At 40.5% G+C, this 23935-nt stretch overlaps 1 protein-coding gene across 7 annotated transcripts in view; it reads right to left on the reverse strand.

Annotated features, from left to right (window-relative positions):
* Positions 1–23935, reverse strand: part of MPDZ (multiple PDZ domain crumbs cell polarity complex component) — a 152356-nt gene that overhangs the window by 3940 nt on the left and 124481 nt on the right. For all 7 annotated transcript variants that reach the window (XM_045079640.1, XM_045079639.1, XM_045079641.1 and 4 more), the window contains 18 exons: positions 23600–23762; positions 21675–21871; positions 20463–20554; positions 20151–20241; positions 17857–17937; positions 12952–13044; positions 12792–12866; positions 11256–11430; positions 9197–9342; positions 8367–8450; positions 8041–8234; positions 7196–7343; positions 5578–5664; positions 4243–4333; positions 3276–3319; positions 2295–2417; positions 990–1094; positions 317–429 (listed from right to left, as the gene is read on the reverse strand). In XM_045079640.1, the coding sequence (XP_044935575.1) occupies positions 317–429; positions 990–1094; positions 2295–2417; positions 3276–3319; positions 4243–4333; positions 5578–5664; positions 7196–7343; positions 8041–8234; positions 8367–8450; positions 9197–9342; positions 11256–11430; positions 12792–12866; positions 12952–13044; positions 17857–17937; positions 20151–20241; positions 20463–20554; positions 21675–21871; positions 23600–23762 (2102 nt within the window). The remainder of the gene's footprint in view (positions 1–316; positions 430–989; positions 1095–2294; positions 2418–3275; positions 3320–4242; positions 4334–5577; positions 5665–7195; positions 7344–8040; positions 8235–8366; positions 8451–9196; positions 9343–11255; positions 11431–12791; positions 12867–12951; positions 13045–17856; positions 17938–20150; positions 20242–20462; positions 20555–21674; positions 21872–23599; positions 23763–23935) is intronic.

A 23935-nucleotide genomic window follows, 5' to 3' on the forward strand; every position in this document is an offset into this window, starting at 1 on the left:
AGTTTTTTAATCAAAAGGATGATTTAGTAAATGGGTTGGTAATGTTGGAATTTCAAAATGGCAGAAGGTTTCAAAAGATTCCTTTCATGTCACACAGGGTAGTGATGTCAAGACGAAAATGGCCACCAAAGAACGTAGAGCCAAAACCGTGGGCAGGATAGTGGCATGCTACCTGTCTCTACATGATGAACTAAATCCATGCCACAATTATTTAACAGTTTAGAAACACTTGGTTTTCCTATCTCAAACTTCGTCTCTTGTTTTTTCACTTTTATGTGAATGGTAGGGACACAGAAACCACAGTATATGTGCTCACCCTAAATCCTCCTGAAATATGCTGCTTGACGTCAGCCCAGTGAAAGAAAGACCAGAACTAGCCGGCTCCTGCTGATGACCTGTGACCACACTCACATCTCCTCCAGCGACTACCTGTGCGTGGGAGAAACAGAGAAAGACACATGTTCCTGTAGCTAGGCAGGGAGACATCAGTAACTCCTTCAAATATAGCATTTGGATTAAAACATGTCCTTTATTGTCTACTTAATCATTTCTGTGAACCTGATATACAACATAAAGAGAAATTTCACAAGGTCCAGAGGCCTCTTCAACTGACAGGAAACATCTTTTAGTAATTCAATTCTGCAAAGTTCTTTGATGTTTTCAAACATGGTCTCAAATGCAGTTATTTTTTTAAGAGCTTTAGAATAAACAGCCACTCATACCACTTAACATTCTAGCCATTAATCATTTGTAGCTAAGACCCTGTATTTTTTTTTTCTTTAGATATAAAGTATCAAACAATAAACTCATCAGGATAAAATGCTTCAAACATACTTTCTCGGAACTCTCAGTGTAATCATTTATGTTCGTGGGAAATAGTAAATGAAATAATATCAGGGGATTTAAGAACTTCTACTGCTCTAATGCTTACAGCTCCTGTGTCTCTCGCCACCCAGACTGTGAAGAGTGCTTGGGATACAACTCTTTACCTGCATTTCAATGGAGCCAGAGGCATTTTTCAGTAAGTTAACTGCTTGGGTGTGAGTCATCCCCTCCGTGGAAGTGCCGCAGATAGTGACAATCCGGTCCCCAACCTGCAAGGGAGACAAGAAACCAGCCATCTGCTAAAGCAGCCGTGGAGAGTGAGGCGGGACCGGAACAGTGAGCTCCTTCTCTACCCGCACATCACGTACACACTGCTCTCAACAACTGAACTACAACCGGGGCAGCGGGTAATTTCAAGAATTAGCCCCAACAGAAAGAAGCTGGCCATGACGATGCAGTTGGGTAGTCTCCAGGGGAAGGGGGAAAACCATTCTTCCCTCTCTTCACTTCTCCTGGGGAAGAGACAGTTTCTTATTAAAGAATAAAATATCTGATAACATTTAAAACCCAGAATCTCTTTAGATGTTTTTATTACACACGTTAACTAGGACTCCAAGTCAGCTGGGACTCAAGGCCAAGCCTGGCCAGCGGCTTGTTTTTGCTGACGAAGCCTGGATGGAAGACAGCCCTGCTCCTTCACCGCTTTCCCAGGGCGGAGCTGAGCCGCCACCACAGACGCCCAAGTATTCACCATCAGTCCGGCACAGAGAAGTTTTCCGCTACGTGCAATTACCGATTTGTAAGTGCCAGTCAGTCACAAGCTCAGATATCAAAAGAGACTGAACCATTTCTAGTGTAGGGACTAAACTAAGTGGTTAAGTTGTGAGACCCTCTGTGACCCATGAGGCCACACAGATTTTACTTCATTGAGACCTGAATGGAATAGTCACCTGATTGCAGAACTGGACAGGGAGCATCAACAGGGCTCCACCTCAGCATAATCCCTCAACTCTGAAGCACTTTTGGTATAGTTTCACTACGTAAATCACACTTATATGAAACTTCTGCAAAATGGATGATCAATTGCAACATAAATGATAATTTTCAATTTAATGATGTTGCAGTGGCATTTAAGCCAGTGACACACGTAAGGAGAAAATTTCATCTCATACTGGTGTTCTGAATCACCTTGTTTTAACTTATTTCACAGAGTTGGAGACAAGTAAAAAGTAGTAAGAAACAAGAGCAGATCTTCCCGTCTCATTTACTTTTCAATCTGCATGCCACAGCAAACTCTCTCTCTCCGTTTTCTTTACCTTTGCTCAAAGCCAACCTGCCGCAGTCAGATTAGGGATTTAAAAGCAGATACAGGCACTGAAAACTGGCTGCAACAAGAGATGACATTCAAAGGGTTTATGAAACCTTTTGCCAGATCTGCGAGGGCTGCCGCGGTTATGGGTAGAACTTACTCTGAGTTTCTGGGTCTGAGCTGCAACTCCATTCGGGTGCATCATTGCAATAAATATAGGAACATCCCCAAGTGGGCTGCCCACTCCTCCAGCAATGCTGATTCCCAGTGAGTCAGTAGGCCCCTGGCATGCAAGAGATGAAAATATTTCAGTCAATGTGATATTTTAAATAGATGTTTGGTTTCTTTGGCCCGATGCTGTACAGTCAGCTCAGGTCTTGGAGGTGTGAGGTAATGCAGCTCAGGGAAACTGTATTACTTCATTTGACATGGGTCCTTAGTGTGACTTAGGAAAAGAAGCATCTGTCCAGGAAATAAAAGGAATCAAAACACATTAAATGAAAATCATGCAGTGGGGATGACGAAAAGCAGGTATACTGATGAAGTGAAAGATCCTAACTTTGGAATCAGAGAGATCTGTCTTCAAAGCCAGGAACTCACACTTATAGATGTTGGGACCTGACCAAGTTCGGCCCTCCTAATAAGTTACTAGATGTTCACGGACAAAATGGAGCTCAGAGGAGCCCTCCCAGGGGGCTCGCCGAAGATATCACACGAGACGATGATAGCATGATACGTCTACAAGAACGCTCAGCAGAGAGCAAAGGCTCAATAAGCTGTAGCTGCTTTTGTGTTCTCTCTTGTGCACGGCTGTCCAGGGAATCTGTTTCATGGGAATAAGAAGTATCTATGGGAGGCAGAGAGGCTTGCTTTGCAGTATGAGAAGTGAGAGTTGGGGCGACACCTTGTGTGGGGTTGGGTGGAAGCTGTTCTTGGCAATACAGGATACGCCAACAATGATTTTTCATATAACGGCCTATGACCAGGAAATTCAGTGAACACTACTGTGGTATTCCCACTGTATACAACACATAATTTTTCTGATGCTATGGTAAAATAGTGAGACAGCTAATACGAAAATACACATGGAGATGCCCCCGAGGTCAACAGAGTTTATGTCATTCTCTCTTCCCCAAGTTACCTTTTTTATTTCAACTGTTCTTAATCCCTGTATTTCAGATGCCACTGTAAAGTAAAAAAAATATGGTTATTAAAGTATTTTTATGTTCGATTAAATTTTAGTCAATGCCTGAAGCTAGAATGGAACTGAGATACTGTGTATATATATATATATATATATATTTTTTTTTTTATAAAGAGAGAGGGTGCTCAAAGTTGCCAGTACATATGACTAAATCTGTCTCACACAAGGAATCTTTATTTTTCCGGTTGGAAAAATGTGCATACCACCCCATTTCTTCCTTCTTATTTTAATCGTTGATTATATAACTGCATAATCCGCTTTGAATGAGTCAAGGGCAGAACAGGCTTTGGATAGAAAGACACATGTGCACAGCTGAGAAAAATAAAGTCATGGACACATTAAAAGGAATTCATGGACTTAAGTGGCTAAATTTCTAGAATATTAGTCACATTGCAAACAGAGATTGCCATATGGTTAGTTCTTCAATTTGAACAACTTTCAACTAATGCTCCAAGCCAAAAAACCCTCTGCATCATGATTTCATGTAATTAAAACACAGGAGGATCACACTAATTTTCTCAATCAAAATTTTTGCAGTCTTCATGGAAAAAGAAGTCTTCACTTAATAGCATCTTCTGAATTATTGGTGTTAGATTAAACAGAAAAAGAAAATAAAAATCAAGCACACCAGTCAGCTTAGTAAGAAAAATTACAGAATCAGGATACTAATGTTTCATGTATCTTATAGATAAAACAACAAATGGAAAAACGAAACAACAAAGACACAGCTTCATGTTGTTCAGAGTATTTGCCAACACACACCTTTGTATCCATATTAAAGTATGAAAAGATCTGGGGAACGAGATCTCAGAGGTAAATTAATACAGTGGAAAAAAAAAAAACCAGTGTTGGTTACCAAAATTCAAACCAATAAATCATGCTGAAAATATCAAACCAATCTTACGTGCATTCTTCTTCAAGCTACTTTCTAGGGACTCAGAAGTGCTGGATCCGGAAAGCGGGAAAGTGAATGACGACAGGCTGCCTTCACTCATCTACAAATCACAACAATTATTTTAGAAAGTGTTGAAGTAATAATATCCCCTAAATACCACTTATTTCAGAATTAAATTTTTTTTAAAAGATTTTATTTATTTATTTGACAGAGAGAGAGAGCACAAGCAGACAGAGTGGCAGGCACAGGGAGAGAGAGAAGCAGGCTCCCCACCGAGCAAGGAGCCTGATGCAGGACTTGATCCCAGGACCCCAGGATCATGACCTGAGTCGAAGGCAGACACTTAACAACTGAGCCACCCAGGTGTCCCAACAGAATTAAATTCTTTTATTGCATCTAGAGAGAAATGTCTGTGAAGTAACAGTTAAGCAACAGTGGCATTTGATAATTTGAAATCTAATTTTTTTTTTTTTAGTATTTTATTTATTTATTTGACAGGCAGAGATCACATGTAGGCAGAGAGGCAGGCAGAGAGAGAGAGGAGAAAGCAGGCTCCCTGCTGAGCAGAGAGCCCGATGCGGGGCTCGATCCCAGGACCCTGGGATCATGACCTGAGCCGAAGGCAGAGGCTTTAACCCACTGAGCCACCCAGGCGCCCTGATTTTTTTTCTTTTTATGAAATAATTTGCCTAGTGACCTAAACAAATTAAAGCTAAAAGAATAAATGAGATTGATTCCAACAAACTAAAATTTAAGTGGCTTTTCATAGATTCATAGTTTCATTCAAGCTAAATTTAAACTGATGTTGTACATAGACTGGGGCTTATGAAGAAACTGTGAAATAGGGTCAACTGGAAATGAATGGTACTGTTGAAGGGCTGAGTAAAGGGTCTTTAAGGATAGGCTGACGCAGACACACGTGAGGAGGGGCATGCTGCAACCCTGAACAGACACGGCTGTGAGTTTCATCCACGGTGGCAAGCTTCTACAGTTCACCTGACATGGAATTTTTTCATTTGAATACTGATAAATATTTGTTATAAAATACTTTAAAAATACTTTAAAAAAGTAGGCTTTACAGATATTAATTGGTTAATTTGCACAATTATGGGAAGAGAAACAAAGAACAGTTGAAAGGAAATTCTTGAGAGTGACTTGCAAACTACTCAAGGGCTCCATTGTGTTCACCCATCCATGCTCACCCATGGCTCTTCCCACATCAGACTGCAGCCCCCTCTGCCCAGCTGCCGGAGACCCAGCCTGTGCGTGGACCCCCTCAGGGCCTTCATGGAGTTGCTCTGGCCCTTGGACTACGTTACCCTGATGAACCCCACAGCTACCCACCTGGCTGCTTTGAGAAGGCCTCCTCTCTGAATGAAATGGACCGGCTTTGATTCTTCCAACTTCCAAGGTCACTGTGCCTAGGGAACACTAGTGGAGTGGTTGTTTTAGGAAACTGTTTAAATAAGATGCTACAAAAACAGCATGGAGGTTCCTCAAAAAGTTGAAAACAGAGCTACCCTATGACCTAGCAATTGCATTACTGGGTATTTACCCTAAAGACTAAGTGTAGTGATCCGAAGGGGCACATGCACTCGAATGTTTATAGCAGCAATGTCCACAATAGCCAAACTACGGAAAGAACCTAGATGTCCATCAACAAATGAATGGATAAAGAAGATGTGGTGTATATATATATAAGGGAATACTATGCAGCCATCAAAAGAAATGAAATCTTGCCATTTGCAACAACATGGATGGAACTGGAGGGTATTATGCTGAGTGAAATAAGTCAGTCAGAGAGAGATAATTATCATATGATCTCCCTGATATGAGGAATTTGAGAAGCAGGGCGGGGGGTTGGTGGGGGAAAGAGAGGGAAAATAATGAAACAAGCTGGGATCAGGAGACAGACAAACCATAAGAGACTCTTAATCTCACAAAACAAACTGAGGGCTGCTGGGGGGTAGAGGTTTAGGCATAGGGTGGCTGGGTTATGGATACAGGGGAGGGTATGTGCTATGGTGAGTGCTGTGAAGTGAGTAAGCTTGATGATTCACAGACCTGTACCCCTGGGGCAAATAATACATGTTATTTGTTATATGTTCTATGTTAATAAAAAAACAATAAATAAATAAATAAATAATAAATTAAAAAAAAATAAATCCTTTTGGGATTTCCATAGACAAGGATACCTCCAATCCTTTGTGGAAAGAGCCCTTCTAAAACATAAAAAAGAATAACATTAAGCAGCAGCAGCAGCAGCAATACCCAGTGTCTGTCTCACAACCTCAAGGTTTACATGGAGACTGTGCTGAGGAGGAGAGAGACTGAGAATCGAGCTACTATCTCATGAAGCATACTGGTTTAGATATGCCAAATACACCAACTCAAGGCTTACAAAATGAAACAGAAACAGTAAGACAACCGTGACCACGACAACTTGTTTTGTCCTTAACAGATAACTGGGCAAACTCTCTATCACCACACCTATAACCAGCAGACCGATTACACCATCCTGAAATAAGCCACATAGCTATAAACACAAAATAAGAATTGAAGACAACTTCCCTGTGACCTCTGACACAGAAATCACAGAAAGTACTGTATCGTCTAAGGTGAAAGCACAGTGAGGTATTTTGAGATCCTGGATTTTTGGAGCTAGACATACAGGTTTAAATCTTACTCTCTGATTTACCAGCTCTGGGACCTTAGTGGATGTCTACCTTGAAAAGTCTTTTATTTAATAATAAAAAAATACACAGTATAATAAAGAGCTATCACAGACTTATTATTTAGAAATTTATCACTAAAATATGGTTATCTTACCTAGAAATGTACCTCATCTGAGAAAACATTTTAAATAAAGAGCACTCAGTGCTTATTCGACCGTGGTCGCCCAGTGAGTACCTTCCTTCTCCCATCCTGCTGCATGGAGTCCTTGCCAGCCTTCGAGCTTTACCTTTAGCAAAGCAGCCACAGCCTCCTGGGTGGCGTTACGGACGTCCTCTCCATTCACCGTCAGTATCTGGTCTCCCTGCACCAGTCTTCCATCTGCATCGGCAATCCCGCCTTTGACGATGTCTGACACAAATACTCCAGTATCATTTCTGTAAACATAATTTGGAATTTCACCTCTTTTCTGACAAGGTTTCTGCTTGTCAGTGTGTCTTCTTCCTCAACCCTTTTCCTCTGCTGCCGCAGCTCCCTCACAGTATGTCTCTGTCTCTCATCAATGGAATTCTTTGTTGCAAGAACATATTTAATTCTCATTGACCAAATCATGAGTTTTTTGAGGTCAGGAACCATGTCTTATTTAACATGTTCCCTAGAACTTAATGTATTCCCTGTCACACAGTAGGTGCTCAAGAAATACCAAATAAGGTGCCTAGGTGGCTCAATCGGTTAAGAATCTGCCTTCAGCCCAGGTCATGATCCCAGGGTTTCGGGATCGAATCCTGCATTCCTGGACTCCAGTCCTACACTGGGCTCCCGACTCAGCAGGGGGTCTGCTTCTCCCTCTGCCCCTCATCCCACTCATGTTCTTGTGCTTTCTCGCTCTCTTGAATAAAAAAAATCTTTTAAAAGAAAGAAATACCAAATAGTTTTTATCTAATAGCCTCAAGATCCCCCAAAATACTAACTTAAAAAGTTCAAAATGAGGTCTTTAGATTAGCTCTCTTCCTGAGTGGGCTGACTACAGCTACTCACAGAACACCAGCAGCTGATAAAGACTGACTACTACTATAAAAGGGCTGAAATTCAATCATTTCCAAAGATCATGAGGTTCGTCCTCTTCATTCGTACCTCTTCCCAACAATACTTAATCCCAGGCCTTTCCCTGGCTTCTTCTGTAGCTCGACAGTGAGGGTGTCATACACATCTTCCTCTTTGTATGGAGCCTCCTCTCTGTAGAGCGTAAGCCGCACTCTTTGTGGGGTCTGTCTCAGGACATTAATTGCTTCATCATGTGTGGCCTTTCTCAAGTCAATCCCATTCACCTGTACAGAAATGTGACACTGTGAGGACCCAGGTCTGTCAAATAAGGAAAGAGCAAAAGGAAGTGAAAGAAACAAAGGAAACAGAGACCACCCTCCCCAGAGTAGCTTTTCCTTTGTTAATTATAAAGGTACCTCTAGAATCTGATCTCCAGCCCAGAGTCTTCCATCTTTACAAGCTGCTCCTTCTTCATAAACTTCATGGATAATAATGGCGCCCTAAGGGCCCAGACAAAACATATTCATGCTTTAGCCCATTCTTCCTAAGACTGCTAAACAGAAAGGAAGTCAAAATACACCGTACTTTTAAATATAATGTGAAGGGTTACATACTCACTGGATCCATAGGGAGTCATATCAAAAGTCAAAAGAAAAGTATAATGGAATTTTTGCTACAATACTCAAAGAAGTTTACATATCTTTCTAATGACAGGGACGTATAAAGATAAAAATTATGAAACATACAAATCATACATATGTACATATAATAGGTATACATCACCTTTCCTATCACAAATGAAATTGACCGATATACTTCACTTTTCTTAGCCACAAATGCAATAATTATATTTTGAAAGATTTTTGACATTTAGAAAATTTTGTCTATAATTATCCAGTTTTTCAGACTCCTTTCAATATGGGCCCAACCCAACCATATCCAGTCAGTAAAAAGGCAATTAAAATATGGCAAAGAGCAGTAAGCTAACAGAAATATTTTGAACCTAAAAGTTCACAATCACAAGTGTAACTATCTTATTGAGTCAGCACTCACTTACTTAAAACAAAAGTCCAAGTACCCAGTTTTTGGTGTTTGCTCTATGACTTAAAATAATAATGAATGACGCATTTTTCTAAGCCTTTATGTTTCATTTAATAAAACAGATAGGACACTCCCTGATAGCGATCTTTCAGGGCTCACTGGAGGGGCTTCTGTGTATCTGAAGCACCTCGGGGAACGTCCTCACCAGCAGAGTGTCTGACCCTCCAACGATGCTCAGGCCCAGCCCTGTTCGCCCTTTGGAAATCTCAATGGTTGTTTCGCAGCCTGGGATAATGGGGCAGGTTGCAGGATCAGAAGCAAAGATCGCTGGTGTTGATGACCTGCTTGTACCTAAAAATAAATTTTAAAATGAAAAGAAATACAAATACAAATTGATCAGATGGTATCAACAACAAATGCCCCCCCCCCTCGTTGCCTGTGGGGGACAGAGTAGAAAAAGGGTCCAAGGTTACAAACAAGAAAGATTTCATATTTACCTTAATCTTTTAGTTATATTTTAAACATATCAAACAAAATGATTAAATCATCATTAATTTAGGGTGGTGGATACAAAGTTACGTTTTGCACTATGGTGCATTTTCTAAAATGCTAAGGATGATACGTGTAAAGGAACAAGAGCAGAGAGCTGAGCTGAGACTGGTTTCATGCTGATATGCCACACTTCACTAGAGCCAAATAACCTCTTATGAAATTATTATTTGTACAACTCAGAACGGAGGTATGTAGTGTTCATCTAAAAACACATTCTGGGAAGACCACAAAAGCACAAAGCACATCATCGTATCAGTAATTCTGCTTGTGGTGCCTGCATTTCAAGGCTTTTTATGTTTTGATTTTGGTTTTCCTTTTCTTCCTATGCTAGAACATCTCTTCTTATGTAATCAAATCTGTGCACATAAGCAGCTGGATTTAATATCTGAGTTTATAAAACAAGTGAGACTCACAAGCAGTTTCTTTCTTTGCATGTCTCACTTGATGTTTTAGAAACTCAGATATTAAAATCTGGTGCATATATGCTCAGGATTGAAGAGATAAGAATAGGTTTTGAGAAAACAAGGAGATTATAATTTCAAACCTTGTTTTATGACAGTCTTCATATCATATGTTTTATGATATACCAAAGAGCATACAGCACACATCATGTTTTGAAAAAGCTGAGACACTTGGTAGAGTAGCTTTAGGCAAGAGGCTCTCTTTTTAGGAAATCAGAGACAGACTAATTCTTGCTCCTGAAATGGTAAGAGCAGGTGTAAAGATATTTCCTCATGTTACATTCTCATGTAGCATTTCACATTTTTATAGACAATGCTATTTTGGGATCAACATAAAATTGAAAAAGGAGACAATTTCTATAAAACCTTTTAACATTTCAGTGAGCTACCCAGTCTTTCTAAATAAAGGATTACTTTGACCAGATATGTATTACTTTAAGAATTTTTTGTCTAACTATGTTATATATGTTTTAAACTGCTGTATCCTTAAAAACCTGTCAAAAGAACTTAATGTTTCAGTCTGGAGGCCAAAAGAGATTTTTTTCTTCCATCTCAGAAAAAGCCTATGTGTTTAAGTACTTTTTTCAATGCTGCAAAGCTTGAAATTTACTGTCTTATTAAACACTGGTGTAATTTTTGTCAAAAAGTAACTTAAATGAATAATTTGCCTCAATTTGCTACACGGGCATTTTCATGATGCTCACAAGTCTCATTCCATGGTCCACATACAACCATTTTCATCTAAAGGATCTACGACTCCGAAATGGCAGAACTCAGATCAATTGTGCTAACTTTAGCAATGACTATTGTTTTTAAGAGTTTTTTGTAATGCAAGGCACTGTATCCATTTTACCAATTAGAATACTGAGGCTTTAGAGAAGTTACATAACTTGCTCAATATAAAAAAAGGAATATTCAAAATGAGGATGCTACTTCATTGGTCAAATGCGTAGAACCACAGGTACCTTCAGCAAAAGGTCCTTGGAGAGCAAAGAGCAGCTTTAGAGACTCAGAGTGGGAGGAAGGGTTCCCTAAGGCCCTGTGGCAGGTTAATGTGCAGCACACAGATCCCTGCCTAACAGTCCAGTGATCTTTCCTCAGGAGCCCCTCTCCTTATAGCATCTTTTCACCAAAGCATTCCCTGGCAATGGCCTTTCAAACATTCAAGCAGGTGGCTCCCAACCAGGAAGCTGCCCCTGGGGAGTTTCAGTGCACCACACAAGCAGGAACCACAAGAGACTGGCCCCTTACTTGGGATGGACTCTGGTTCCGGGGAGCCAGAAGATGGTGCCATTGGAGACAAGGAGCTGCTTTTCTGTTCTCCACTGGCCGTACCAGCCGCCGAAGCCACAGTCTGGGGGTCACGATTCTCAGCACAAATGCTAAGTTTCACTGTTGTCTTTGCTGTTTTCAAAAGACTGATAAACTGGCAGGGTGTTGGTATGGCAGAGAAACAAAATTCAAAAGCAGATTAGTAGATGTAAATCAGTAAGTCACTGTTACAACTGGAATCCCTTTCCTTGTCAGCACTTGAGAAGTCAAGAAAGAATACATGTCATTTCTTTCTTGTTTCTCAGTTGCTGATATTAAGGCCAAAGTTTATTTCTATTTTAAGTCTAGTTTTGACCATATTCTTCTTTATACAAGTATAGGGTTTTCAATGTTTTGACATTTCTAATTAATCTCATCCTTACAAACTTAGAAGATATATATATATATATATATATATATATATATATATATAATTTTTCCCAATTCCTGATTCTACTGAGAATCTGAAACAACTTACACAACTCTTTAAATAAAATGGAAACTCTTAGCAGGGTAAGGAAAACTGCAACAGAAGAGTCAAGCAAAATGGAAAGTTAGAACATGGACATATGGGCTAAAGGGTTCAACCTATACAATTATTAAAGTTGAATTTGAAAAATGGTTTAAGCTTCTTGCTGGCCAGTGTAGAAATAAAACATTTGCACACTAAATCTCAAAAGAAACACAACTTTTTTTCTTGTACCTAATCTATGAAATGCCTCAAGTGAGACGACTAGTAAGTTGTTTTTTTTTTTTTAAAGATTTTATTTATTTATTTGACAGAGAGAATGATCATAAGTAGGTAGAGAGGCAGGCAGAGAGAGAAGGGGAAGCAGGCTTCCCGCCGAGCAGAGAGCCTGATGCGGGGCTCGATCCCAGGACTCCGAGATCACGACCTGAGCCTAAAGCAGAGGCTCAACCCACTGAGCCACCCAGGCGCCCCAAGATGACTAGTAAGTTTTACCACTTTTGAGGACATTAAAACTCGTAACGGTTTAATCCCAATGAAAGTAATGCATTTAATGACTGAGTCTGTTTATAAAACAACAGACAAAGTGGATATTTATTGGAGCAAATATTCATAAAAATTTCTTCGGTCTTAATATGAAGTTGACCTTCGTTTAGAAGTTTCAAGTTTCTGGGGCAAATAATACATTACATAATAATAAAAACAATTAAAAAAAAGAAGTTTTAAGTTTTTCTAAGGGAAAATGGAAATGAAATTTATCAAAAATGCCCACTGAACACCGGATTTTCTAGGCAATAGAAAATACGTTAATATCATTTGACTAGAAAAATAGAAAATAGAAAATAGAAATTGAAGAACTTCCAAAGAATCCCTTCTTTTCCTTAATGATATCTAATACAAAGTCTAGTAGAGCTACATGGTTCCAATTACCTAAAACTCCCCCACCCCCCCCACCCCCACACACTGGAAGGGCTAACAGTGTTATTTCCTTCCTTTGGGAAACGTACCTTTTCAACAGGATAGCCAACAACGACTTCATCGTCTACAGCCAAAATCTTATCTCCAATTTTGAGCCGTCCATCCTAAATGGAAACATGTTAAGATTTAGGGTGATTTTATAGAACTAATCCCCTTCTCCACCACTTTATGACAGTGAGAAGGCCTCACCTTGGCTGCCACCCCATGCTCGGTTAGACTCTTTATGATGACTCCACTAAGTGTGTCTTCCTCACTGATGGCAATGCCCAAGCCTCCTTGGTCCTAGAGAAATAGTAACAATTTAGAAAACTTGAAGCAGATAAAATTTATCCAAAGGAAAGATACATGGCCGTAACTTCTGAACATTATCTTCTACCCCAGAGCAAGAAAACAGATTAAAACCAATCTAAAGTTCATTAACAGAAATCTCTTAAGCAAACTTTCAAACTTTTTAATGGAAATAAATTTTCTTCTATCAAATATTAAAATGTATTCATTCCTCCCATATGTTTACGATTTCTAGTGCATTTACCCTATATATGCAATTACACATCTCTAGTAACTTATAGCAAAATATCCAGAGAATAAAATGCATTCGATAACTGAATGAATATACAGCATTTCTAATGTAGTTTTGTGAACTGGCTGATGCAGTAAGTCATTTAAAAAAAAAAAAAAAATCAACCAGCTTCCTCTTTCTGGCCTACAGCGAAGTAACAACCCAGTCAGGCCCCTTCATCCTATCCCTTCTGAGCAGACAGGAGACAATTACTTCTGCAGGCTTTGTCCTTCTGGGGCTGAATACCCAACACTGTTTCCCCAGACACTTGTGTTTTGATTTGGTGCAGAGTGAAAACACTGAACTCTGAGCCCAGGGACGTGCACTGAAAAACTGCCAAGCCTAGAAAGCTATATGTATTTTGTCTATATTTTCCACATTTTCTTTTATCAATACCAAATGTTCAATAGTAAGACTTTTGTGTTTCTTTAATGTTTACATTAATAAAATTAAAATGGGGTTTTTGAGTATTTTCATTCTGGTTAGAGCTAGCAACCATTTTCACTATAGTTTCTACCCAGGAAAATGTAAAGCAAAAGAGAGAAAAAGGAGATTTTGCCATGGTTATGAAATGTATACATGAGAGCCATGCTTGCCACCAGGCATTTAGGATCATGACTGTGACATCAAGGTAAGGCCACACTATCATTTTAAAGATCATCAACATTAGGGCTTTCCATGCCTATGTCAAAGGCGTCAGAGCTCTGTCGTCGCTCTCTCTTGGATCCCGTGCTCTGAGGGAAGCCAGGCCCATGTTAGGAGGACATGAAAGCAGCACCACAGAGAGCCAATGCGGCTTCCTCCCAGCGCTCATTTAAGTCAGCCATCCCAGATGTGGCTCTTCCGGCCTGGGCCAAGCATTCCGATGACCCCAGTCCTAGCTGGCACTTTGCTGTCAAACTGTACAGAGCCTGACCAGACCGCCCAGCTGAATGGCTCCCAGATCCCTGACCCACAGAAACAGAGATAATAAATGTCTATTGTTTTAAGATTCTAAGTTTTGTGGTAATTTGTGGATGTAATAGTGGATAAATAACTCCAAGGACTGAGTCTGAATGACTTGGTTCAACAGTATAGTTCTATTCCCATGGCCACAGTCCCAAGCTCAGGAGCTGGTGTGGGAACAGAGCTGACTCAACTAGCATGGGTTTCAGGACTTTTGCTCAGAATGACGGCATAGCCACTTTCCCCCCAAGCCCCTGACCACAGGTGAGAGAAGCAGCACATGGCTGGAAGACATTCTAAGACAGAGGAAGACCAGCCCTGGGATATAGCTGACCACTGGCTCTTGATGACACTACAGAGCCACAGATCAACTATCCTGGAAGATCGCTGCCCAGGAACCTGAGCCCACAAATCCCCTCTTTCACTAAGCCTATAGGAGAAAGGTTTTTTGTTATTAGCAACAGGCAGTGTCATAAGAGTTATGCATCTGTATATATAATATGCCCCAGTCCCACTTAAAATACTACAAAAATAAACATATCCATAAACACATCTAAAGACAATCAACTGGCATCAGAAGAGTAGGATGAACTACAAATAAGGGTAACGGGGTGTGAGTGTGGTTTCCCAGCTGAATGCTTAGCTCTTCACCTCACTGCTGCCACAGGACATACAGCCCATAACAGGGAAAGGTCTGAGAGACACTGTTCTGAGCCAATTATTAAAACACCACCATAGAAAGAAGGTGAAACAAATTAAGGAAACTTTGTTATGGAGTAACAGTTGTATCATTCAATAGCCAGAAGAGAGTGAACAAGAATTAAAAGTAGAACGAAGCCAAACCACCATTATTATCAGGAGATTTATTTTGAAATTTGGAAGACTCCCCAAAAATTCAGAAAAAAACTTCTTAATGCTATTTGAAGACATTCACCCTATAAAACTCATATGGACTTGAAATGGATCTCTAAAAATCGTGCAAGGTTGCTTCGAGGTACAGGTACTTTCCTAGGACAAAACTGCTTAAAAACCAATCTTGAATCAAAAATCCTTTATCTGTAAAGTGAATAAGCATTTCAGTCAGTCACTAAGGGTTCAGATTATAAACACTATAAATGTGCTGCTTATATTTCTATTTTCCCACTTAAAAAAGATTAAAAAGAAAAGAAAATAATCAGGGTGTCTGGTGGCTCAGTGAGTTAAGCGTCTGACTCTTGATTTCAGCTGAAGTGTTGATCTCAGAGTCATGAGATCAGGTCCGGGGTGGGCTCCAAACTGGGCGTGGGGCCTGCTTAAGATTCTCTCTCTGCCTTTCCCTCTGGTCCACTCTACCCCACCCCCAACCCAGCTGTGTGTTCTCTCTCATTAAAAAAAAAAAAAAGAAAAGAAAAAGATAATTAATCTGTCCAGAGAGTTTCTAAGGAGTCAAAACAGAATTAGAAACGGCCTGTTGCTACCATTTCTGTACTGAAACTGTTATGAAAGCCATTCTCTCCTTCCTGACTCTCCTGTACTAGACCTCTTTCCCAGCGCACAGCAGCATGTGAGCCGCCATCCATTCTTCCCTCCTGCACACTTATATGAACTATGCCACCCATACTATATGAGATAATGGGAGAAAAAGTAACAGGTTCTTCTTTTTCAACCTGAGATATAGATGTATAAAAAATTTATCCACATGAATGCTTATACATGAGACATGTTTGAGCCAGGCACAGCTAAACGACAAATAAATGAGGACATTATCAGTAAGCATTCTATAGGCCAGAATACCGAAGGAATATTTCCAAATAAACAGACATGAGATTAAGCTAGATCTTCAGTCATACAGGACTTAGATAATCTAAAAGAAAGCAGAAGGGCATCCCAAGTTGTATAAGCACAGGTAAGGAGAGACGAATTCTTAAAATAAATGGCCGTGGGCGCTTGAAACATTCAGTCTGAATGAAGTTGAAGATTCTTATAAGAAACACACCGGTGTTTCGGAAAGGTAAATAGGCCCCAGGCGCAAGCTGAAACAAGGAATGGAAAATGGGACTTGGCGGTGTAAGACCAGAGTTTAAGTTCTAACTATCATTCTGAGCTAGGACTGTTGTAAGTGGGAAAATAAAATGATCTCACAGGTTGCTGAGAAGTAAACAACATAAAGCACGTGAGACTTTGCCATTAAGTTTTTTCAAATAATCATAATTTTTAAAAATACAAGGTAGTATAAATGACAAAAAGTTGCAGATGAGGTATAAATGTTAGCAGGCTGGTTAATTCTCCCTTCCTCGCCTTCTTGAGTTTTGTCTGCACAGTCGACTAATAATGGATTCAGCGCGGACAGGTTTATCTAGTATGCGGAGTTTTTTAACCTGTCATTTTTAGCAAGGGCTTGTCCAAGGATGTTTTTAAGCACACATTCTGTGCAGCATTCAGAAACTCATGGTTTCCGACTTCATAACGACTTGAATAGTGCAAAGCATAGGCTGTCGTTAGGCCAACTACTTACAAGCGACTCATTTAATCTTTACAGTTAGGTCAAAGGTAATATTATCATCTCCAGTTTACTGGTGAGAAAACTGAGGCAAAGGAAGATCACATAATATGTCAGGTATGTACTTGATGAAGCAAGGACTGAACCCGGATTCTGGAGCCAAGGCTCGTAAACACCGTGCTGCCCTGCCTCACAGCTGGGCGGGCAGTGGCCCGCGGACCCCTTCTCTTCTGGTGGCCTGCGATAAATATAGCCCGGCTCCGTGTCAACCGCTAGCTCACCTTCCTCTTCTTCCTGTGCCCTTTGCTGCTCTCTCTGCGAATATTCTCCCGCGTGTGTCCACCACCTGCCCCTGCCTGCATTCCAACAGGAGCCTGCAGCACCTCAAAGCATTTGCAGGTTTCTGTTCAGCAAACCACCTCTTCGACGTGGCCGACTCTTCGAAGTGGTCATTTGAGCCTCATGTTCAGATCTTTTCACTGATGCTTATCAGTGAAGCTTTCAGAAATGTGAACTTTCAGTTTTATGAAGGGCAAAGACTATAATTTGTTTCTTTCTTCTTTATATTTCCTCCAGAGCAGGCCCTTAGTAAATGTATCAAAGGAGAGGGGCATCTGGGCGGCTCAGCCAGTTAAGCCTCTGCCTTGAGCTCAGGTCACGATCCCTTAGTCCCAGGACTGAGTCCTGCACTGGCCTCTCTGCTCAGTGGGGAGCCTGCTTCTGTTTTGTCCTTCACCCCATTCTCATGCTCTCTCTCTCACTCTCACAAATGGATAAATAAAATCTTAAAAAAAAAAAAAAAGGAGAGACACTGCTAAATGTCATACCTTGGGATAATCACAAAGGCAGGAAAAGCTTAATCTCTGCTCAAGTATCAATTAATACAGTAATTCTCAAACGTTTGTGAGCATGGAATCACTCAGAAGGCTTATAAAAACGCAAACTGTGGGTCCACCCCCAGAATTTCTCAGTCAGTAGGTATGGATGGACCAAATGTCTGCAATTCTAGCAAGATCCCAGGTGATGCTGATGCCGCTGGTCCAGAGACCACACTTCTGAGAACCAGAGAATCAGATTACTGGTGTAAAAATTCAACTCAAAGCACATTTACCTTGGGAAGCTCCAGATGTTGCACGTTTTTAAGTGAACAGAGGTCCACAGCTGCATCGGAAGTAGCACCACTTGGCTCAGGCTGACAGAGGGAAGGAAACGGCAAAACAGGCGACTGAGGTGACGCATTCTTGTTTGCTTAATAAGGGTCACTTGCATCAAAATTATTTCACGCGTTATAATTAATCATCATTAATACTTCATATTTATGAACATTATATTCTCTTCAAAAGACTAATAAGGTATGATTACACAAAAATTACTTTCGAGCACAAAGACACAAAGCGGTTCTCCAGAGGGCCTGGATTTATTCTCTAGTGAATTGCAGTGGCGGCCCGGCTACCCAGCAGTGGGACTCACTAGCACACAGGACTCAAGCAGAGGCACCATCCACTGTTCTTCCCTGTTAGTCATCAAGGGAATTTAGGAGCTATTAAATGTTTTACTTGAAAATTATTAAAACATTCTATTTTCTTAAAGGCTGTATCTGTGGTACAATTTATATGAAAATAAAATTTTCTCCTTTATAATCTTGAAAAATCACCTGACTCAGTTCACTGTTATGAATGATTTCTCAGTTCACCGGAACAAGTGATGTTCATCATGTAGAGACAACCCAGTGCCCACACGCTCCTTCTGGGGGAGCGTTTCCTCTCGCACTGTAATCATGGCTCCTCTGTCAGCTTTTCATTCTCTTTGCCTCCTTTTATTCATCCGTAACAAGTATCTCGGGTTTTTGCACATCAGAAGTCCCACCAAAAAAAAACCTCTAAATTCTATGTTACCCTCTAGCCACTGCCTTTTCTTTTCTAATTTTTTTAATCCATCATTTGCTTTCTCAAAAACACTAGTGATCAGCTAATTGCCAAGTCCAATGGACTCTATTCATCTCCTTACTTGACCTCTCCTCAGCATTCAAGATTGTAGAATATATCCTTCTTCTTGAAATGTGTCCTCCTCAGCTCTACGCAATGCGCTTGCCTGGTCCTTTCTCGTTACCTCTGGCCACTCTTTGTTAGGCTTCCTCCTTGTTTTATTAAAGAATTCTGACCTTAGCCCCCTTCTTCTAAGTATTCTCTGTACAGAAGAGCTCCTATGGCCACCAGATAACTGTGCACCTATGGGAATTCATCTCTAAACTCTAGACCAAAAGTTCCAATGTACATCTATCTCTACTAGGCTTTTCAACAGGCACTTCACCCGAAAACTGCCTCAAATAGAACATTTTCTATTTTTACAAATATGTTTTTAAATTTTTTTCTATTTTGGTAAAAGTCAGCCATCCACCAAGTCACCACGTTAGCCATCCGGAAGCCGTGTACATCTTGTCTGTTGCATTCACCAGCCTAATCCCAGCCCAAAAAGAAGTACCTGGTATAAGGCAGACAGTCTGTAAACACTTGTTGGATAGATACACCACTGGCTGTTCCTCACTGTACACTTAGTTAGGGATGAGATAATGCTAAGTTGGATCCTAAACTACTGAAACTTCTGACTTAATCATTTTCTTCCTTCCTTCTTCTCTCTCTCTCTCCTTCCTTCCTTCCCTTCCTTTCTCTTTCTTTCCCTCTTTTCTTTATTTTCTTTTCTTCCTTTTTTTCTCTTTCTTCCTCCCTCCCTCCCTCTCTCTCTTTCTTTCTTTCCTTGCATTAGTTCAGGCCTTCGTTATCTTTCTCCTGAACTATTCCTCTAATTTTCTTATTCCCTTTACCTTAACTTCTCTTCCTTGAAACCTGATTCTTTCTCTGCACCATTTCCAGAGAAGTACTTAAAAATACAATTCTTACTCTTTTGAGTTCCCTAAGGCATCAAAGATGAAGTCCGCATCACAGTTCTCATGATGACCTTATCCCAGTGACCTTTTCCTCACCAGCTCCCCAACGCCCATCTCACCCTCCCCACTATTCAATGCTGCCCTGCAATTCTCATTCCCTGAATCTGCCAGAGCCTGCATGCCATTTCTTAGTCTAGGCCCCCTGCCTGGAATGTTTTTGTCCCCCCTCCCCATGTCTTCTACTTCCAACACATACTTCACATGTCACCTCACCTTAGAGAGTCATTGTCATGATCTCTGCAGAACGAGACTTGACAACTTTTTCTACCTTCATTATTCCCTATGTAGACCCTTCATGGAAGTGCTGTGTTTACTTACATGAGTGTTTCTAGTACTGGGCCCCTTCAGGGCCAAGACCACGAGTCATTTAACATTCCTGTAAGGGATCAATACTTGTTTGCTGAATTAATACATAGCATATCAATAAAATCTTCCCAGAGAAACAAACACAAGATACATACCTCCTTATTCTGAGACTGCTCTGAGGTAGAAGGCAAAGGTTCTACTGTATTTCCAGGACATACAGCCATCTGACTCACTGCATCTTTATTTCTAAAAGAAAAAGCACTGACCTATCACAACATAATGATTCATAGTATTTTTATTCTTCTCCTTGAAGACTCATCAGGATTATTAGAGAAAATTCTGCAAGCCTAAAGACCTGGGACTAAAATACTCAGACATTTAGAAATGTTTCATTTTCATTTAAAAGAACTCTGAATCGAAAGACTAAAAAAAGGTATTTAGTAATCTAGAAAAAAGAAAATGCTTACCTGATAAAAATTATTTTTACTTTAGAAGGAGCACATTTAATGATTGAAGAAGCATTCTGATGACTTCTTCCATATAAAATTTGACCATTGATCTGTGAGAAACAAATAGCATTAACTGAGCCTGAAATTTGGAATTAGTTAACCCTTTATTACCCTATCTAGCTAATAGAAAGGTCATTTTTTCTCCTTCTTTTGAAATATTACATGTATTTTCCTTCCCAGAACAGGAACCTGACTTTGATGGTGAAAAGACAAGCCCATGTTTAAAGCCAACATTAAAATGACACGCAGGTGGTCTGATCTCCACAGACGACAGCGGTACCACCTGGACTGACTATAGAAAAATAGAAAGTGAAATTACTGACAGGCACCGGGCTTCCAGCATGTTCTGCACAAAGCAAAGCCTCTCCTAGAGGCACTAATGACCTGCATAGATCATCCTGGGAAGCCCCCTATGGTTGTAGGTCTTAGTTAATCTCAAAACTCAGACTGTGGGACTAGGCCACAGGGAGGAGCACCACAGGCAGATTCGGGATTTGGGAAGCAGAAAGTACCTACTGGAAACTGCCAGTTATCTAGTCATTCAGCCACTGCTGACTGAACCTTCCCAGGCAATAAAGAAACAAGAGTGCAAGGAAGAGTATTAAGGCAATATATAGGCATGAGGATCCCAGCTTCCGGAAGGCAAGGACAAACGAAACAGGCAAATGCAATTCTAAACACTAGAAAGTATGATCCAGAAATTTATTCTGTTTGGGCGGCTGAGTTACTGTTTTCGTTACTTAGCCTTAACTTTGACCCCACTGCACGCCACACGCATCACATCTACCATTAGGAATTCAACTTCCAGAATGTCCAGTGGCTCAATCTCATTACTGAGGAGTGATTGGTCATTTGGCTTTTCAAAAGCTCCTAATAAAAATGCAGCACACAAGAAAATGTTTTTGAAGTGTGATCTTTATTACTATCTTGGGGCAAAAATTGTTTCTGTTGCTACCCACTCGCAACCTTTTAATGGAAGTTAATGGGAACACGGACTCTACTTAGCAGAGATTTGGTTTACAGCCAAATTTGCTGCAGTGCCTCTATTTTATTAGGCAAGCAGTTGTTTTCTCCGTCACCATATGAGGCCCCGGTGGATTTTCTGGGAACTGAGGATTCCAGTGTACTAGTTCAGCAAGAGTAAACTCTGCATCCTCTGTAAGAACATACCTCCAGAAGCTCATCTGCAGTCTGCAGTCGACCGTCTTTGCCAGCTGCTCCATTTGGGTCGATCCCCACCACAAAGACACTCATCCTGGATCGGTCTTTGTTCCCAGCCAGACTGAGACCCAAACCACTACGACCTTTCTCTAGTTCAATCATGTGTAGCTCTCCTGCTAGGGTTCCGTAACGCTCTCTGATATTTTCTACACACAACAACAAAATTAAGAGGTATGAAGTTAATTTACAGCTGATGTTTTACTATGGAAGGTTATTTAGCTTCAAAAGGGCATTACTTGGACCAAAATGTAAATCCTTGGCAGCTAAGAAAAGCTAAATAAGCTGGCCATCTAGGTGTTAAGACTGGTTTCCCGGAGTATCCAAACTCTGAGGAATTTCTCTGCATCCAGCGGGCAGAGTGTGGAGGAGCTGATCTGACTGATCAGTTCGCCGGGGCGATTCACATTAACAAACTCTCAAAAGACTCTGATTAAAACAGAATGCCACTTTATTGTTTGCAGAGGAGAACAGAGCATTCAGAGGATTTATCTTCACTGACCAGTGCAAGCTTTGCGCTCACAGCAAAACTGGCGTGCATGTCCCGTCGTGTGGGGCAGCTGCTTGGTACACAGATCCAGAACATAGGGAATGCATGTTTTCATTGCACAGAGCTATCAGACCAGGACAAATCGATGTACCTGTCTCAGCTTCAGGATACACGCCCTAATTAGGTAAAACCATTCATCTCTCCCATCCCACATGTTCAAGAGGTAGAATTTATTCTTGAATCTGAGAGGCCAAGGCTACATGGAGGTGCCCTAGGCCACAGGAGCCAGCACTGATTTCCAGCCCTGTAAGTGTGTCATCCTGAAGGCCCAGCCTAGCTGGGCCCAGTCAACCACAACACATGACACCATAAGAAATTGCTCCCTTATGGCATTAGATTTTGGGTGGCTTGTGATATGATATTCTGTCTCATGTTTTCCTCAGAGTATATTCTGGTCACCTTAATAGATTAGCAATATATTCTTATTTTATTGAAAATAGAAAACCACAAACTTCACAAATCATCTCTTAGAAAATGTTACTAGGCAGCTGATGTCTTGCATTTCATATTGATTCTTAACTGCATCAACTTTATAAACTTTTATTTCCTGGTTCCTTCTAGAATCTAGCAGCACAATTTTTCACACCCTGTACACTTCCTAAAAGCATACACCATAGCTTTCTTAAAGTATTTATACTTTCAAAAGAAACTTCTTACAGCACTGATACATTGGTAACTTTTCACTAAATTTTTAACATTTCCTTGTAAAAAGGCTTATTTTATTAGAAAAAAGAGACACCCCAATGATCCTAATAACAGCTGCCCTTGAATGCTTCCTGTGCGTCAGACATTTCATATTTAATGTTACCAACCTCGGGTAAGGACCACATTTTCAGAAGAAGGGTGGCCAAGAGGCAAAGACTTTGAGGCAGTTATACAACTAGCTGAATGTCTCAATGCCGTCTCCACAATGATTCTGTGTTACCAACTTAGTATAGAAAATGCCAGAGTTCAAGGCAAGATACCAACAGCAACCAGATTTTATAATGAGGACTCTGAGGTCTGGGAGTGGCAAGAACTTGTTTGAGATCCTCAGGGGCAGATCCTGTAGCAGCTTCTGAGAGTGCCCTGCCCTCTTTAATGTTCACACAAAGGGCAGAGTGGGCTTTAGAAGGGAGAGTCACTTAAAGGAAAGAAAGGACATTATTTCATGCCTTGGGAATCCGTGCTGTATTCAGGCAAAACAAACAGTATTTTTTTCCAAACAAAATTGCAGCACGTATAAATAAAGCTGAAACATGCTTATCCATCCAGGACATAAGCTTCAAGAAACCCAGAGCTATTTCAATGTCTCTTATAACTCAATGCATCACAAAAGACAACTTACTCCAGCTGTAACCAAACTCATCCTCTTTGTCCACGTCTTCGGAGAGTTTGCCGGCAGATGACTGTGTATTATCACTGCTCATTTCTGCAAATGCTGAAGAAAGGGGCGGAGGCACATTGCACAAAGGAGCCTTTTCTGGCTCAGATTCGGACTGACTGGGTGCCTGTGGAAACAAGAAGAATGCAGTGCGTATGCGTAGTCCAAGGAAGAAAATCTTTAGTAAAAGAAAGAAAATTACAATTGACAAAAACTGGCTTTAAAATATCTGACACATAAAAAAAAACAAATAAAATAAAATATTTGACACATAAATAACAGAAAAAAATATATATATAA

Source organism: Mustela putorius, unplaced genomic scaffold, assembly GCF_011764305.1.
Source record: "Mustela putorius furo isolate JIRA1106 unplaced genomic scaffold, ASM1176430v1.1 tig00000421_pilon_pilon_pilon, whole genome shotgun sequence".
Taxonomy (NCBI): Eukaryota; Metazoa; Chordata; class Mammalia; order Carnivora; family Mustelidae; genus Mustela; species Mustela putorius.